Genomic DNA, 18729 nt, shown 5'->3' on the forward strand with positions numbered 1-18729 from the left:
CTGTTCTCTCAGAAAGTGAGAACAGCAGTCTTCTCTCCAAATGAGCCTCAGCTTGGTCAGAGGCATTACAAAAGAACTGATAGTGCCTCTGACCAAGCTGTTTAATGTGTCAGCAATTTTCCAGCCTTATTATCTAAGTAGTTAGCATAAGCACTCTTCAATCAACAGGCTACTAGCATAGATGTCTGTGATTGTTTTCAGGTGGGAGATGAATTTTATTGTCCGGTGAAGACCACATCCTGCTTATTGGAGACTTAAAGTGGCTTGAAAATTCCATGTTTGGTCTCTTGAGCAAGGTGTGTGTGGATTTTGTAAAAAAAAATAAATATAATATAATAAATATATAAAAAAAATAATAAAAAAAGCAATCCATAGCCCACTCAGATAACTAATGTACTATATATGTTTTGTAGGTTGGAGTGACATAAAAAAACATCTTTAACAACTGAAAACATTAACATTATTAATTAAAACATTAATGACAGAAATGGCCAGAGATAGAGCCAAATGGCAAAGATTTGTTCACAGGGGACTGTGAATGATGAATGAGAAAGAAGAAGAATTTCATCCTTTAGCCATATTTTCTCTAGTGGCTAACTGGCTATCATTTACATCAACTCAGTATCATCCACTCATAGTCTGCACGGTTAGCCTAGTGGCTGTGCTCTTTGCAACCATATGCCTGGGGAAGGAGTGCCCTAGGTTCGATTCCTGTCGACGATGTGAGGAGCTTAAGGATCTTCCTCAGCCATAGCCAAGTTATCCGGTCTTGGGCATGGACAGCAGGGTCCCCCCCCCTCCCCAGCTTATCTGGAATTTTTCATCCTGCAAGCAGGCAAAACATCTGGGTAAAGACAGATACAGTCAGGAATACTTAAGACAATTCCTCCAGCCATAGGTCTAAATTGTCAGCTATGCTGATCCCGAGCCCAGATAAAAATGGGGGGGGGGAATTGAGGTGGTGTTGTACCTCCCCATAAAAGGGGCTCATGGCTGTTGAATCACCATACAAAATGCAGGATTTGAGAGATGATTATGAGAAAAATGATTATTCATAATCATTTTTCTATATCTGGCCACATATTGAAAGAACACGACTGGAATTTTTTGACAGATCAGTCACTTGCTATTTACAGTGTATTTTCTTTTTTTTTACTGAAATTATCACTTTTGTGAACTTGCTACTTATACTCCTCAGGTAACAGATCTGCCTCTCACCTCATACTCCTTCCATAACCTTCTTTCTAGACTGTATCCCATCCCCCCCAAGCATAACTACAATATACTACTATTTTTTACTATAATGTTAAAACAAATAAAGCAAAATATAAACTTACTTTGTCTTTGAAATATTCCATAACACCTACTCCTGTTGACACACAATGGATAAGAATAAGGCCAAGAACTCTTGAAGGATGAGCCAGCTATATGGTACAAATAAATGTTGGTATATTTATCTTTTCTCTTACTGTTACACGGTGATCAGCATTCATTTTATAAATTATGGATTTTACAACCGTGTTATAAATAACTTTATTATCTCGACGTTTTGATCTTCATATCAAGATTTTTTTTTCCCCACTAGAGGTCATGCCAGTAGAATAACATGTGATCAAATCTTTGTTTCTCTAGCTTACAGTTTGTAATGTAACGCAGCTTGTATAGTATAATTGTGTATGCTCCCGACGATCTTGATATGAAGATCGAAACGTCGAGACAATAAAGTTATTTATAACACGGTTGTAAAATCCATAATTTATAAAATAAAGGTTGGTATATTTTATATGATGTATGTATTTATTAATATAACTTATTGTTATTATTATTAACAAATGCTCATTAAGTGAACAGGTTTATTCAGCTAAATCAGATTATGAGAAGAAATTAGCCAGGCAGGCTCAAAGAAATACCAAAGAGTTTTTTGTTATGTGGCAAGTAGAAATATGAATGACTCCCTATGAGTATAGATTCAGGGTTTGTGGATTGCAAAAGTTGGTTGATAGGCAAAAAAGAAATGATATGACAGAAACATCTAAGTTACTTAAATTTTTTTTTAAAGTATTTTACACCCAACCAACTCTTCCCTATATACAAATCCCAAATCTCTTCATATTTAGAATATTGTCACATGTTTGGTGTGGCCACCTAAATCTTCCTTTAAAATCCGTGACGCCATTCAGATGCAATTAGGCTCATACATGATCCCTCTTTTGCAGACTTCATTTCAACCTCTATCTCACAAGTGCAGTGTTTCAGCACTGTGTCTATTCTACAGGTACTTTCATGGCCGCTGTCCCAGAGAATTGGTAACCATCATTCCTCCACTTTCTGTTGCACCTGTTAATATAAGAGCTGCTGCTGCCCAGCATCCCTTTACTGTGTAACTGCAAACACACTGATCCTGCTTCTATTCATCTTTTATTCTGTCCTCTGGAACAGCCTTTCTCCAGAAGTATTCCCAAAACAACCACAACCAAACTCTTCAAAAAAAAAAAAAAAAAAACATGAATAAACTTTTATTCATGATAATAAACTTCTGCACCTCACACATGGCACTGATGTGCCTACAGGTCACTTGACCTCTCATGTATGAGATCAATATCGAAAAAAAAAATTATGGGATTGATGCAGAAGAAATGATTTAGCACTTGGCTAGAGGGATCAGAATGGGAAGTCATCCCTGGAAGTTGGGTAATGTTGTTAGCAAGGGCATGAGGAGGACTAGATTTTTCACTTGGAGAGTTGTGAATAATGGAATGGGTTTGCCTGAGTCAGTTATGAGTGCATTGCCTGTTAATGGTATGATAGATACTGTGTTGATAATTTTGGTCTCTCAAGATGAGTTTTAGGACTCCATGGAAGTGCCCATGCAATAATAATAATATTGCAGGAGGTATAATGCATTCAGCAGCATAACAATATACATTCCAACAATATATTCTATTTGACAACTAATATAAGAATTCTACTCCTTAATCCATTGTTCACTACACAATACAACTTCCAGGAATAACTTTTTGTCCTTCTCTCTCTTTCACTCTGTGTATAATCCCTCTCCCTATTAGATCTATTTTTAAAATATCCTCACTATAAACATATCAGCCATATTGCTTCTTTACTACTCTGTTTATTAACGTGTGCAATTTACATTGTCTCAATTACTTCTCATAACTAACATTTCAGAGTCTCACTATTGCTTTAGGTACTGATTACTGGATCCTTTTCAGACTTTCCCCATCACAGTACAAACTAGACAACCAAATTTAGACACCAGTACTGTGGAAATTTGGTTGGGTCTAATCAAGGCTTTGTACAGTGGTGCAACAACATTATCATAACAGCAGTTCACTGTGATTTGCACTTCTTGGTATTGAAGCCCAGACTTTTCAGTACTTAGAATGACAATTTTGAATGGGATCATAGTTAATGTTTTTGAAGATCTATATTTGGTATACAGTTATATGAATGAAATTTTTTTTCATGAATGTGATCATCTTAAGTACTTCTTTTAATTCAATAATTGTGACTATATATTTTACTTTCCTCATTATAATGCAATAGGGGAGGGGGGAAAAAAAAAAAAATATATATATATATATATATATATATATATATATATGATCCCCAGTAATGTTAATTTTAATGATTGTGAATAGTTTTGAAATTAAAAGTTAAAGCCAAGACTCTAATCCCATATATTTTATATTTATTATATGGCAACAGAAACAGAATCTTAGGAATTGTATGTTTTTTTTTCAAAATGTATTGTTTATAATTCTTAGACAATTATTGTTACTTTCTTTCTTTCAAACAATTAAAATTAGCAACAGAATTTTAAAGCTGTATTGCTAAATTTATTTTGTGAATGCTCTATTTTTCAAAATTACAAAAACACTACTCACTCAGGTGCACACAGCACACTGATATACAATATTGCCTTTGACATGCCATTATGCTAATAAAAACCTGTGATATGCCTCATCTGTGAAACTTAATGGAACCTGTGACATCAATTAAGTTAAAACATCTATTGAAAGTGGAAAACTTTATCGATACTTATAAATCATTAAATAATTTGGACTAAAACTGACAGTCCATCTTAGATGAAAAAAAAAACAGACATTCAATACTCATTCTAGACAAGCACTGCATGCTAAAAAGATTATACATTAAATAAATAAACTGCAGTGAATATCAAAAGCCTTTGAAAATATAAGTACACCACTATATATGCATCTCTCCTGTCAAAGGTATTTGTCACTTTGTTATAGTACACACACACACACACACACACACACACACACGTCACTTTGTTATAGTGTATATATATACACACACACACATAATTTTCTTTTTTAGGAAAAAAAAAAAGAGAATGTAATCTTTTACATTCGGTGTTCTGAGAATATAGCTAAGAAAAAAAAAAAATACTAATTACAGGTGCTTAGGATATGAATCTCCCAAACCAGTGTCCAATCATTTTTTTTTTTTTCACGTTCACCACTATAGTTTTTGGCATAACATGTACAGTACTCTCCACAAATTATTATTTTATTTTGAAAGCAAGGCGTAATTTTTATATAAGTGAATATTAAAGATAGTATCTGTTGCAATAAAAATTAAATTATTGATAATTAAATTAAATTGTATGCATAAATATAAAAACTACATATATTTTAATTAACAATATTTTATATTTTCTTTTTTATATATATATATATATATATATATATATATATATATATATAAAGAGAGAAAATATTCATCTCTCCTGTCCAAGGTATTTGGTGACAAATACCTTGGACAGGAGAGATGCATATAGAGTGGTGTACTTAGATTTTTCAAAGGCTTTTGATAGGCTGCCACATGATAAGCTCTTAAATAAACTGAAACAGATAGGATTGGATAACAGATTTCTGAGTTGGATCAGTAACTGACTGTCAGATAGGTATCAGAAAGTTGTATATGGGGTGCAGTATCCCGAAAAGAGAAAGGTCACGAGTGGTGTGCCGCAGGTGTCAGTTTTGGGGTCATTGTTGTTCAATTTGTATGTTAATGATATTGGGTTTTAACTAGTGATATCCAGCTGTTTGCAGATGATGCAAAACTGGGAAGAGCAATGCAGAGTCAAGCAGATGTTATTGCCTTACAAGAGGACCTGAATAGATTGCATGATTGAGCACGTAAGTGGAACTGTCAGTTCAATGTTGCAAAAGTGTAAGGTTTTGAGATTTGGTAAGCAACAATGGGATGCAGAGGTGTACACTTGGTGGGTAAACTTTAACGGAAGTAGAGGAGATGAGAGATCTAGGAATGATGGTGGACAAGGACCTGAAATTCAGGAGCCACATTGCACAAGTTGTGAAGACATCACATCGGATAATGGCAATGATGCAGAGGACCCTGACATGCAGAAATAAAGAGGTTATGATTCCATTGTACAAGGCCTTGATCAGGCCTCATATGGATTATTGTGCTCAGATTTGGTCGCCAGGTTTTCATGGTGACGAGGATATGTTGGAAAGGGTCCAGAGAAGATTCACTAAAGTAGTCAGTGGTCTTTGGAATGTGGAGTATGAGGACAGATTACCTCATTAGTAGGAGGAAAGGGGGGGGGCATATGATTAAGGCATATAAGCTAGTCAGGGGTTGTTATTGGGTTGACATGGAGGAAATTTTTCATAGAATGGGAGAGGGGAGTGATGATGGACAAGAACAAAGGCCATCATTGGAAACTGTATAAGGATGGTGGGAACAGAGGAGTGAGGAGTAGGTTCTTTGCATGGAGGGCGGTTTGTGAGTGGAATGCATTGCCTGAGTGTGTTGTGGGTGTAGACACATTGAATCAGTTTAAGGCACGGTTGGATGAGCATTGTGCGCAATAGTGTGACCTCCCATGATGAGTCTCTGACTTCATGGAGGTCAAATGCTAATAATAATAATAATAAAATAAGATCATGCAACAAGGCTCAGAACTATCTTTGAACAAACCTTTGTGTTTAAAATTGCTATTGACAAAATGCTTGTCTTTACAAAGGATTTTGTGTTTGGTGCTGACACCCACTTCGTCAGCCTTGTCCCTGTATCACATTAGACTTCTCTAAATATCTTCTCCACAGAACAGCTACTCAGTTCAAAATAAGAAAGATGACATTCACACTACAGGGCCCCATTAATGTCAGGTAGAGACAGAGGAGAGAGTTTATTTTCAATGGCTGGCAGAAAAGTAGAAAGTTAGCTGATAAAAAAAAATAAATAAAAAAGAAGTAGGCACAAAATGAAACTTCCTCAGAATTCTTGCAAATAGACTCAGGAATAACAGAAATGTAGCAGATAAGAACCTGTTCTTTCCACAGTAGCAGCATTCTATACAATTCAATGTGAGGAACTTCTGGGTTTTTAATATACCTATTTAATTACATAAAAATTTTGATAGTCTGAAGTTCTTGTTGTAAAGCTGAATCAGAGAAGGTGTGAATTCTGCTAAGTAACATTTTGATGATATTTTTCTGTAATGGTTGATATGCAGAATATTTCACTTCTGCTTTATTTCTTCATCTAACTCTTAATATAATACAGTTGTACACTGCTTGTATCAAACATGTCCTAATAATTTCCCATGCTCTTAACCTCTTTTCCCCACAGCCCATCATCCCACGGTATTTGGTGCTTCTCTATGGAGAAGCACCAAATGGAGCTTCTATGGAGCTTCTCATAATCACCCAAGTTATAGTTTCATATATACACCCACTCTTGATGGTAACCTTTCCCCTGATTGCCATCTCCTCAGTCAGTGTCTCATGATCTCTTTTGTCAACTGGCAGTAGTAATGAAAAATTTATTCAGAACTTACTATGAAGATATTACCAAATCCAACACTAAACCCTCATGTGGTTTCCATCACATGCTACTGAGATGTCAATCCCTCAGAAACTCTACAAATGTATTCTCTTTGTGCCTATATACATTCTTCTCCTTCAAATTAAAATTAAATTATAATTAAAATCTCCCTCTAGGATCAGCCCAGTTTTATATGTCCATCAAGTTTTTGTCTAAACATTTCACGATCAGCATCTTCTACATTTGCTGGTTCATAACGACTTCCTATTAATATCTTATTAATAGGAAGATGTGGCATGCACCACCATCACCTACAGACATCCAAACTTGATGTGTTATTCATCACTGAACCTCAACTATCATCCTCTGCAACTATATCTTGTGTCAACTTTCATTGTTATTTCCATATATATATAAAGGCATGCATGATGCCCTTCATAAGAATGACAAGACTTATGCATTTATCAGGTCTGATATCTCATGTCAAAAGTCATTAGACCTAGAATCCCTTTTATATGATTCTGCTTTGGCTTAATATTTTCTTACTTCACTTTGTTGCCTCTGCCACTTCTCTAACTCTGATGACCTTGCAAACCTGTTTGACTATTCATCACTGAAAGTCAATCACATATAGTTTAATTAACCTAACACTGACGTAATCTTCCTTGGTGAATTCAACATCAACAATTCAAACTGGCTTCCCTTCTCCAACTTTATTGATCAAGCTGAAAGACAGCCAAACTGTTTTTGTTGTCAGTAATGATTTAACACACATTGTTCACCAACCCCCACCAGAATTCCAGATAATCCTTCTCATCATTCTTCCAATACCTTGATGTTTTCTTTTCTATAGCTTGCTCTTCTCTGCCATTTTCAGCCTTGTATCCTATAGCACTGCAACACCTTCAGTTGGGATGAACTTCATGATTTCTGTGCTTCCTTACCATGGCCTGATTATTGCTTCCAGATTTAATAACCAAAATCATTACTGCTGGAAGGATGAGTGCTTTTATTCCTTACTCCACTCAAAACCCTCAATCCTAATCCCTGTTTCTCCAAGGCTAAAGCAGTCTAAACCAAAAATTCAGCAGCATATGTGTAATGGCTTAAGTACAACTTCAATAATAATAATAATAACTAAATTAAATAAAAAACCAAAGCAGACTTTGTAAGGGCCAAATGCATATGCATTAGCTTTCCTCCTGCTGAAATGACAGTTATGTTTTCTGGTCTACCCTTACCCTAAGGTTATGGGATGCAACTTTTTCCTTCCATGATCTCACCTCTCTTTATATCCTTATGGTGCAATGGTAATATGGCCATTAATAATAATAAAGATAAGGCTGACCTCTTGTCATCAGATTTTACTCCAACTCTTGTACAGACGACCACGGCAAATCTTCTCCCAATATTCCATGAACTATTCTCTCTATGCCTCTTCTGGTTTTCGCCTGAAGGACATCAAAAAAATACTCAACAGCCTTGATACTAATAAGTCTTATGGTCCTGATGGTATTTTTCCAGCTGTACTAAAAGCTTGTGCTCCAGAACTAACTTCCACCTTCTATACTTCAAGCTGTCATATTCATCTGGTATCTATCCAACAGCTTGGAAACAAGCTTTTATCCAGCCTGTTCCCAAAAAAGGGAGATAAAAGTCAACCATCAAACTATTGCCCTGACTTCAGTACTTTGACACACACTCTCTGGAAAAGTTCAGGCTGATTTAATACAATGTGTACTGCAATGGAAATAGATGAAAGAATTCTTGACATGAATGGCCATTGGATTAGATAATATAAATTACGTATTATTTGCAAATGCAAAGGAGTATTGGTAATATCATTCACTACTTGTTTCAAATTTAAGTCTCAGCACTTCCAAGGGAATGGAAATGACACAGAGTAGTCACATTGCATAAGGGAAGATCTGAAATACAGAAAGTAAAATTATATTACTAGTTAAGATGATACTGAACTTGATTAAGACATAAGCTTAGGAACTGGTGAACAGCAATATGATCTCTGTGGTAGACTGCTTGACTTTGTTAAAGTTGGATGACACTTTACTCATTTACTAGTTTATTATTATTATTATTATTGCACTCTTCATGGAGTTGACAGATTGAGATGTTCATTTAACTGACAACATATTTATCATACCAAATGATAAATATGTCTAATGCAAGGAGTGATTTTAAAATCCTTATCACTCCTTGCATTAGACACATTCTGGTAATGCATTCCATTCACTGACAATCCTCCATGTAAGAAGTATACTCCTCACATCCCTCCTCATCAAACTCTTACATAACTTTCAGGGATGGCTTCTTGATTTTTCCCTTCTTGTCTTTTACTCCTTTTATAATTCCATCTGAATTAATCCAATAAAATCCTCTTGCTAACTTAAATGTCTCTAATACATAGACTTACCATAAATTTTTTTTATCAAACTGGGGCATTTTTGAGAGTTTGCTCAAAACGGAAAGTAATGCCTTCTACACTAAGTACTTATGATTCAAAAGGCTAAATAACGGAGTGGTTAACAAAAAACAACATTTTGTAGGAATAATTTTTAATTACTCTTAACTGAAGATAACTTATTATTAAAAAGTTATTAATATTTATCACTAGCATGAACATTCTTTAAAAATTCTTTGTTATTTTTAATTGCGTCGAAAAATTCATTACAATTTAGTTCACTATTAAGTTTGCAGCGCAATACAGCTTTTACTGTTGATTCAGCCATTCTACCTCTTTCTTTAGACCATATGTTATTCATTATTGAGAATATCCTTTCAACAGGTGAAGATGTGCCTGGCAGGCTGAAAATGTATTCTATAATTTGGACAAGATTGAGCAGTGAAATGTTCTTTTCTTTGAAATGACTGAATATTTGTATCCATTTTTCTTTGCAACTTGTATTTTTCAAAATGTCATAGTTTGCCGACCAAAAAGCTTTTACAATCATCACTTCATCAAACAGTTCATCCATGTTTATTGCATTATTTGCAAGAGTTTCATTAATTTTTTCACCTGAAGCTTCAATTTCCGACCAAGTTAATTCATTGTTGTTTATCCAAGTAAAAGATTCTGCTCCACCAAAACTGTTTTCCCAAAGCTCAATGTAAGAAAGACATCGGTCATAAAATTTTGTAAACTCTTGTAGTATTGTATTAATATTAATACTTCCATTATTTTCCAGTATTCTAAAAAGCTTTTTTTGCTTCTTGAGGTATAAATTTATTATCATGCCTTTCCTCAAGATTTGTTTTTAATTTTCTAAGTTCAATGACAATATCTGTTGCACTCACTTTCCATAATCAAGATAGATTTGTTAAACAATTTGAGTTGCCCATGCACAAACCACAAATACATTTCACCACAATCATTATCAAAGAACTGTTTTATCATCACCGGACAGTGTTCTTGTGAAATAAAATATGATTTCAGTCCCTCATAAATTTCAAGTATTCTGTCAATAGCTGGAAGTAGCGAAAGAAAATGGGTGTTACCATGCTGAAGAACCTTTTTATACACTACATCTACAAATTCACAGAATGCTTTTAGTTGAGTGATTCGAACCGTATAAATGTTGAAATATTTATAAATTTTGACTACTAAAGCTTCTATTTCAATAGGTAGAACATCAACTGCAGTTTGAAGACAGTTGTGAACGATGTGAGCACCACAACCAGTGCCCACAATATTTCTTCCTAGTTCCTTCTTCAATCGACTGTAAATATTGTTTTCTCCTCTCCGTTTTACACCCCCAAAATTGGTATTGCAGTTATCTCCACAAAATCCAATAATTTTTTTTGTTATATTATGAGTTTTCATAACTGACATTAAATGGTTTGTCAGTATTTCTGCAGTTTCACCGGGAACTGATTGAAAGTCTAAAAGTTTAACTTTTACTCCACAATCTGGTGCAAAATGCTGCACATCACTTGGCACAGTTTTAATTTCTTTCCTATTGGAAGAATCAATTGATATCGTCACAAAATTTGTTTTGTTTAAATCTTCACAAAGTTGCTGAAACAACAGTGGCTCAATCACATTAACAATGACAGCTTCACATTTTGTTCTACCCAGTCTAAACTTTGTTTCAAAAAGCTTTGATATCACTTTAGATGAACAATCAGCAGACTTAAAGCTGAGATTGTGAATAGCAACATGAAATGGAAAAGTTGCTTCTTTAGCAGCTATTAAAAATTCTTTGTCGCTTGGATCGGCACCTTTAAAATACGACAATATCTTTGAGGAAGTTCCTGCTGCTGCTAGACTAGCCTTATGTTTCGCACATGTCAAGTGATTTTTTTTATGTCCGAACACCCACCATGAGCCACAGAAAATTCTGAAGAGCACTGTTTACATTTCACTTTGTCAATATGACCACAAACGTTTTTCAAAAACGGATAATCCTTTTTTAATTCATCCGTAAACACACAGTTTCTTTTTGGCATTTTGGGGTTAAATTAATTTAATGAAGTAAAAAAAAATCGCAAATAACACGCCGAAAAGAAACACTGACTTGCGATGCAGCATACAGGCCAGAGTCAAAGTGGGATATTCATGTTGCCTAATTGCCATTTTCCGAGGCTGCACTTTTTGTACTGCGTGTATATTCTGCACTTTTAAATTTTTACCAAATAACCGGGACAAAATGACAAACTGGCCGGGATCATACCTTCAAACTGGGACAGTCCTGGTCAAACCGGGATGTATGGTAAGCCCACTATTATATCACCTCTTTTCCTCTTATGCACCAAATTTCTCCAACCTCTCTCCATAGCTAGCATTCCAAAGTTATGATATTTTCTTAGTCACTCATCTTTAGACCCTCTGCAATGTTTCCACATCACACTAAAAACCAGGTGACCAAATTTGAGCACAATAGTCCAAGTGTGGTCTGACTAATGCTTTATACAGTGGTACAACCACTTCCTTATCTCTACATGTTAGAGTACTTATCATTTGCAGCACTACAATGTGCAGCCCTTGCAACACTTTCAACATGCCTTTTAAACTTCAGTCTACTGTCAACCATCACTTCCAAATCTTGAATCTCATCCACTTCCTGTGCTATAGCACTATCAATATAGTACACAGCCTTATATTTCTGGACTCCAAAATGCAAGCCCTTACACTTATTAATATTAAAACTACAATCCCACTAATCTGTCCAAGTCAAAAGTCTATTCAAATCTTCCTGAAGGAAATTAACATCAGCAGTGCTACTTATAATTCTTCCCAGCTTTGCATCATAAGCAAACAACTGAAGATCCTCAGTCAGTCCACATGATATATCATTTAAAAACAAGTCAAACAGCAGGAATCCAAGAACAGTACCTTAGGGCATGCTACTGGTTACCCTCCTTTTTTGAGACACTGCTTCAACACACACAACCTGCACATGATATATCATTTAAAAACAAGTCAAACAGCAGGAATCCAAGAACAGTACCTTAGGGCATGCTACTGGTTACCCTCCTTTTTTGAGACACTGCTTCATCACACACAACCTGCTGGTATCATTCAGAGCCAATCCGTGATCCATCTAATCAGTATACTGAAGTTGAAAGTTTATATTTCACTTGGTTAGACTATAATAAATTTAGTTTAATCCTTTATCCAAGTGTGAGCAAACTAAGTTTGCACCTGAAAGTATCTTCCTGGCATCTCCACTTCTGGGCCTGGCTCCCACTGAAGAGACCTCAATAAAGGTCGAAACTAGTCTGGATAGTGGCCCTTCCCTTAATGCATAACATTATACATATCCGCAAGGAGATGTGTTTTGCATTATGGGAAATACCGAGATAGGAGCGATTTTAGCTAGATCCAACTTTGCAACGAGTTGCCTGGTGTTTTACTACCTTACCCCTGTCCTGAAGATACTTTCAGGTGCAAACTTAGTTTGCTCACACTTGGATAAAGGATTAAACTAAATTTATTATAATCAGTATACTATCTATTCCCATCCCCTGCAGTTTGAACATCAACTTATCATGTGGTAATCTATCAAACGTTTTTGCAAAATCCAAGAATATCACTGCATATGATTCTTTCTTATTTCACAATTTATTTATATACCATTTCACAAGTACATAACCATCTTTTTAGGTTTGTTGGTGTGATTTGTTTATGCATCCACTCTCTGTTTTCCTACTTGCATGTATATTATTTCTTTACTCTGGCTGAATGAATTTTATTGAAATTTATATTTGTAATCTTTACTATTATTATTTTGGACCTCCATTGAGTCATAAGACTCATTACAGTAGGCCCATCTTAAAGAACACAAAGTATATAATACCATCCCTAGGTGGAGAGAGTGACAATATGGTTTTGACTTGGAAAATGAATAGACATGCAGGAGTATCAAAGAGACAGAAACGTATGTGGAATTATAAAGGAGGTGATTATAATAGTTTTAGATGTCAACTTGGGGAAGTTTCATGGAGGGAGGAATTGGAAGGCTGGAATATCATTAGTGATTGGGAAATTGTGAAGGAATGTTTGTTAGCAGCAATGGTAAGCTCTATTCCACGAGTGAAGAAGAGGGGACATAATTTGGAGTAAAGTGGATGATAAACAATATTAACCAGGAATTGCATGTGAAAAAGAGGCTATGAAAGAGATATAAGGAGGCGGGTGAAGAGAAGATGCATGAAGAATATAAGACACAGGCCGGAAGAGTGACTAGTATGGTAAGGAAGGCAAAACTGGAATATGAGAAAAGATTGGCCCTTAGATCCAAGGAAAATCCTAGGGAATTTTTTAGCTATGTGGCCAGTAGGAGGAGAAATGACTATGGAAGAATGACATTGTGGAATAAAAATGGGAATAGAGTGACTGATGCAGAGGACATAGTGGAATTGTTCAATGAACTCTTTATTGGAGTATTTCATCCTGGAGGAGTCAATTTGAATACTAGAGGGATAGGACAGGTTCGAGGTTTAGAGGTGCAGGTGGAGAGTGTGTTCCACATACTGAGTACTCTGGATGTTAGTAAAGCTGTGGGAATGGATGGTATTTCACCATGAGTTTGAGAGAATGTGCTAAGGAATTGACAGTGCCCTTGACCTGGCTTTTCAATGAAAGTCTGGCTGCAGGAAAGGTGCCTAAGGAATGGAAGGAAGGTAAGATAGTGCCATTGCATAAGGGCGGTAGTAGACTGGAAGTGTATAATTATAGGGCAGTTTGTGTGTCATCAGTAGTTGTTAAGATCTTGGAGAAAGTAGTGAGGGACCGTATACAGCACTGGGCAGATGAGGGTAATGTTATCTGTGAGAGTCCACATGGATTTGTGAAGGGGTAATCTTGTTTTTAGAAATATGCTAGCCTTTTATGATAAAGTTACAAGAGCATTAGATGAGGGAAAGGCATATACTGCCATTTTCCTAGACTTAGCAAAGGCATTTGACAGGGTGCCACATGATAAGCTGATATTCAAGTTGCAGCACATGGGTCTGGATGTCAGGTTGGTCAACTGGATTCAGGATTGGCTGTCTGATAGGTATCAGAGAATTGTGTATGGTGGAGCAATATCAAAGAGGCAGGAGGTTACAAGTGGGGTTCCACAGGGCTCAGTACTGGGACCTATATTGTTTAACCTTTATATCAATGACATTGTCTGTGGATTGCAAGGGGATATTTGGTTGTTAGTGGATGATGCAAAGCTGGGAAGGGTTATTAGTAATACTGCAGATGTGGTAACCCTGCAAGAGGATTTGAATAAGGTAGATAGAAGGGCAAATGAATGGGGTGTAAGTTTAATGCAACAAAATGTAAGGTCTTGAGGTTTGGGACACATCGATGGGACGCTGCATACTCTATGGGAGGAGTTAAACTGGAGGAAGTAGGAGAGACAAGAGATCTGGGTTTGATGATTGATAGAAATCTGAAATTTAGGGGACATGTTGCAAAGGTAGTGAAGGTAATGCAGAGAATTGCTGCAATAATGAGAAGGACACTGACCTGGAGAGATAAAATGGTTATCATTCCGTTGTATAAGACTCTGATCAGACTACACTTAGACTATTGTTCTCATATCTGCATAATCACTTACTTTGTAGTTCCACATATACCCCTTCTTAACTGGAATTTCCACATTTTTCTATCTTCAAAGTCAAGACCACGTGATTAATTTCCACAGTCGAAGACAATGTAGCCACCTTAGTTATTTAGGTCTTCTGATCCTATAACCAGAACCAACACTCTCATACCTTGAGTCCCCTCCATCACATTCTGCTTCAAGCTCTCAGTAAATGTATAAATTCCATTTCCTTCCTGCTATGTGATTTTTCCTCCTTCCAATTGATGCCTCAATATTACTTGATTTGCACTTGTATTAATCTGCTGATGCAAATCTTCTTGTCATCCCCCCAGCCTATAGCAGCAACCAGTTTTATATTTTGTCCTATTGTCCTCAATCTCACACCAGATGGACTGAAAAAAAATGCCATCTGTCCAACTGACTCCTACTCTTGTTGGCTGCAATTCATCTGCTATCATCAGCACTATCCCACCCTATGTCTTCTCTACTCTATACCTCATGAAAATACTAAATCTTTACATTCTGTTCCTATAATTAAGTCATCTGCTGTTAGCCAGGTCTCACTAATGCCTATAACTTTTGGTGATGTTAAAAACTGCCACTGCCAAAAATTCCTTCCTCATAGTCCTGATATTTCTAGCATTAGTGTACATCCTGATTTTATTACTCCATTCAATACTATTGTCTGAGAGACTAGATTCGGCAAATTTTTGTTCATTCACACACTTATTTGCTTCAGGACCTAAAAGAAATAGTGCCTTGGAAACAAAAATCCAGAACATGAAGTGCGGCATTATTATTATTATTGTGAAGGCCATATGGCAGAGTGGTGGGCATAGTTCTGAGAGGAGAAGAAGGCTTGTGGCATGCCCTACGAGATGAGAGAGATAGTATGGTTAAGGCCCCTCCCAACTGGGTGGGATAATCTGGCAGACTAACAGAGAATAACAAAAAATAACAGTGGGCAAAGGATTACGATAAACACGTGGTTAACCCCAGAACCCAGACAGTACCATACATAAACAAATATTATTATGCAAAATTACACCATGCCATTATGTAATTCTTTCATTGTTTTCATTGGAATAATTTTAATCATCCAGTAGCCTGCATTGATGGTCATTTAGGTGTTACTTCAATTAAAATTATAAATAGTACACTATTAACATTTAGGCCTACCTTGTGAAAATAATTTCCAAATTTCCCTACTCTCATCTTTCTTCTCTGCTACATGTCGCAATTGTCGATCTTCAGCTGAGCGATGATGCACTAGCCATGACTTAATGTAAAGAAGCGCATTCCATGTGGAAAGTGGTGGTCCATTAAGTTTGATGAACATCGCAGCAGAAACGTTTTTCGTTAAGAGTTTAACTTTGTAATTATAACGTTCATAGCACTAAATCCCCATTCATTGAATTTAAAAATTTTGATAGTTTTAAAAAAGTACTAGGGCGCTGCCCTACCCCGACTACACTGTTCACACCCTCATCTGCATCCTCTCTAATTTCTTTAGTTCTCCTGACCCTGCACTTCCACACTCTCAGTGAAAAAGCCCTCTCTCTCTCTCTAGACACCTAACTCCAAATCCATTTAAGTGTACTCTATCAGCATTGTACAAATCTTTCTATCCTCAAACTCGGACCATAGGTCCACAAACTCTACATAATTCCTTCTGCACAAGCTATGTATTGATTCATATATTCTCCCCTCACCTTTAAATGAAAATTTCATACTTCCCAGGTCAAGATCATATGATCACTCTTGCCAAATGATGGCAATGTGGTCATATTGGTAATAGACAAATTCTCTGATGCAATTACTAAATCTAGCACTCTGAAATCCCCAGTACATTCCATCACATGCTGCCTCAGGTAATTATTCCTTATTAACCACACAAATTCCATTTCATTCCTCTCACATGTCCTCTCTTCTTTGCAATCTATGTTCCCATAGTTAAAGTCCCCAACATCCTTTTACACTCCCTGGTCTATAGAAGCATTCAACTGTATATTTTGTTCTGCTGGCCACTATCTCATACCAGTTGGTCTCAAATGTGCTGTTTTCACTGGCCTGCAGTTGAAATTCTACTCTTTTTGGCTGCAGCTCACCGGTTATCATCAATAATACCCCCCCCCCCATCCCCTCATTCTTTTTTCTCTATTCTCCCTGAACACTATACCCTTCACATTCTATCCCACTAACTATATTATCTTCTCTCAGCCATGTCTCATTAATGCCAATAACCTTTGGCATTAATGAGACCAGGATGAACTAACCAATGTCCAAAACTCTGTCCCTCTTGTTCAAATGCTCCTAGTATTAGTGTACATAAAGTACAAAAACTCCTTAGGCCCACTACTGTCCTGACACTTTATACTAAATATCCCATCTGGTTTGTTACCAGTGGTACAATTTAGGCATTTTATGCACCTTACATTTGACTACCTCACTGGTATCTGTATATCCACTCAACAGCTTCTCCCTAAGAGCCTCTAGTTTCCCTGATTCTGCACATCCAATTTCACTTCATTTAACAATACTTTTTTTTTTCAACTGAACACCAAATTCATTCCAATACAAACCATCCTTCTTGTAAGTCCTTTCATCAGTCAAACTCACTCCACACATCCACAAATTCCACATCATTCTGCCTGCCTAACATATGCATAGATTCATTTACTATTATGTCCCTCCTTCTCAGCTCAACTCTTCATACCGTGGCAACAGATTCACTATCTTAACTTTCACTCTTTTGTTTTGCTACTTTCAGTAACTCTTTCATTTCCTCCTTCATACCATATTTTTCTCCTTTCAAATCATTCGTTCCAGCAAACACAATCAACTCTTTCATGTTTCTCTTTTGTGCTCTAATGGCCTTGCTAACTCGTTAATTTTTTCACTTGGAAAGCATGATTTTGTCACTCTCTCATCAATCACACCTCTTATGATAGAATCACCATAAAAGACTCTCTTTCCTTAATTTTTCCTTCTCTCTTAGTCAAGCATTCCTTTCTCTTTTCTCGCACTTTTTTCTTTCTGTTATCAGCTGATCCACTTGACAGATGATTCTGCAAACACTCCAGCTCGCACTTCATCCTGTGTATATCACTCCATATAACCATGCCATCTCCTTCATTATGGCCAACTCTTCATTCTTTAGATCCATCAAACTACTATTCTTTTGACTTTTACACTCTCTCTCTCTCTTAATCATGCCACTTTTAATCTCTCTTTCAATACTATCTTCCATTATGGTGTTACACACATTTTCATGTGTATTCTCTGTTCTGCTTACTGCTTCAATCTCCCAATGGGACCCACAATTCTTCCCCTCACTTTCATAGTGTTTTTGACACACTCACTCACCACTATCACTTTCAAACCAAACACTACTCATCCTTGGTAATGCGTACATCTCAACGATGTTGCACTGAACTAAGTTCCTCTGGTTGAATTCTTTAAACAATGATGCCTTAGATGCCATTGTTCTACTTTACATTGGTGCCATGTTCTATGCTATGTAACTTACTGTGCAGAAAGACTATATTGACTATATTTAAATAAAATTTTAACTTAAATCTAATTACCACCACGATACAATCTAGTTCTAATACAATTTTTAACTAATATTGCCATTTTTTCTAAATTATACTACTTAGCTTTCAGAGCTCCCTCTGAAAGCTAAGTAGCATAAATTAGACACATAAGAGAGTCCTCATGCACAAGGATGTGTGAGGACTAGATTTTTTGTTTGGAGAGTGGTGAATGAGTGGAATAAGTTACAAGAATCCACTGTGGGAGCCTTGTTGGTGAGTGGGACAGATATAGTTTG

At 36.3% G+C, this 18729-nt stretch overlaps 1 protein-coding gene across 2 annotated transcripts in view; it reads right to left on the minus strand.

The window, feature by feature from the left end:
- LOC150110536 (uncharacterized protein ZK1073.1-like) overlaps positions 1 to 18729 on the minus strand; it is a 300171-nt gene that overhangs the window by 101547 nt on the left and 179895 nt on the right. For both annotated transcript variants that reach the window (XM_090399645.1, XM_090399653.1), the window contains one exon: positions 1338 to 1424. In XM_090399645.1, coding sequence (XP_090255771.1) covers positions 1338 to 1424 — 87 coding nt within the window. The remainder of the gene's footprint in view (positions 1 to 1337; positions 1425 to 18729) is intronic.

The sequence above is a fragment of the Typopeltis vanoorti genome, chromosome 1 (genome assembly GCF_054136105.1).
Source record: "Typopeltis vanoorti isolate ZY-2024b chromosome 1, IOZ_Tvanoo_1.0, whole genome shotgun sequence".
Taxonomy (NCBI): Eukaryota; Metazoa; Arthropoda; class Arachnida; order Uropygi; family Thelyphonidae; genus Typopeltis; species Typopeltis vanoorti.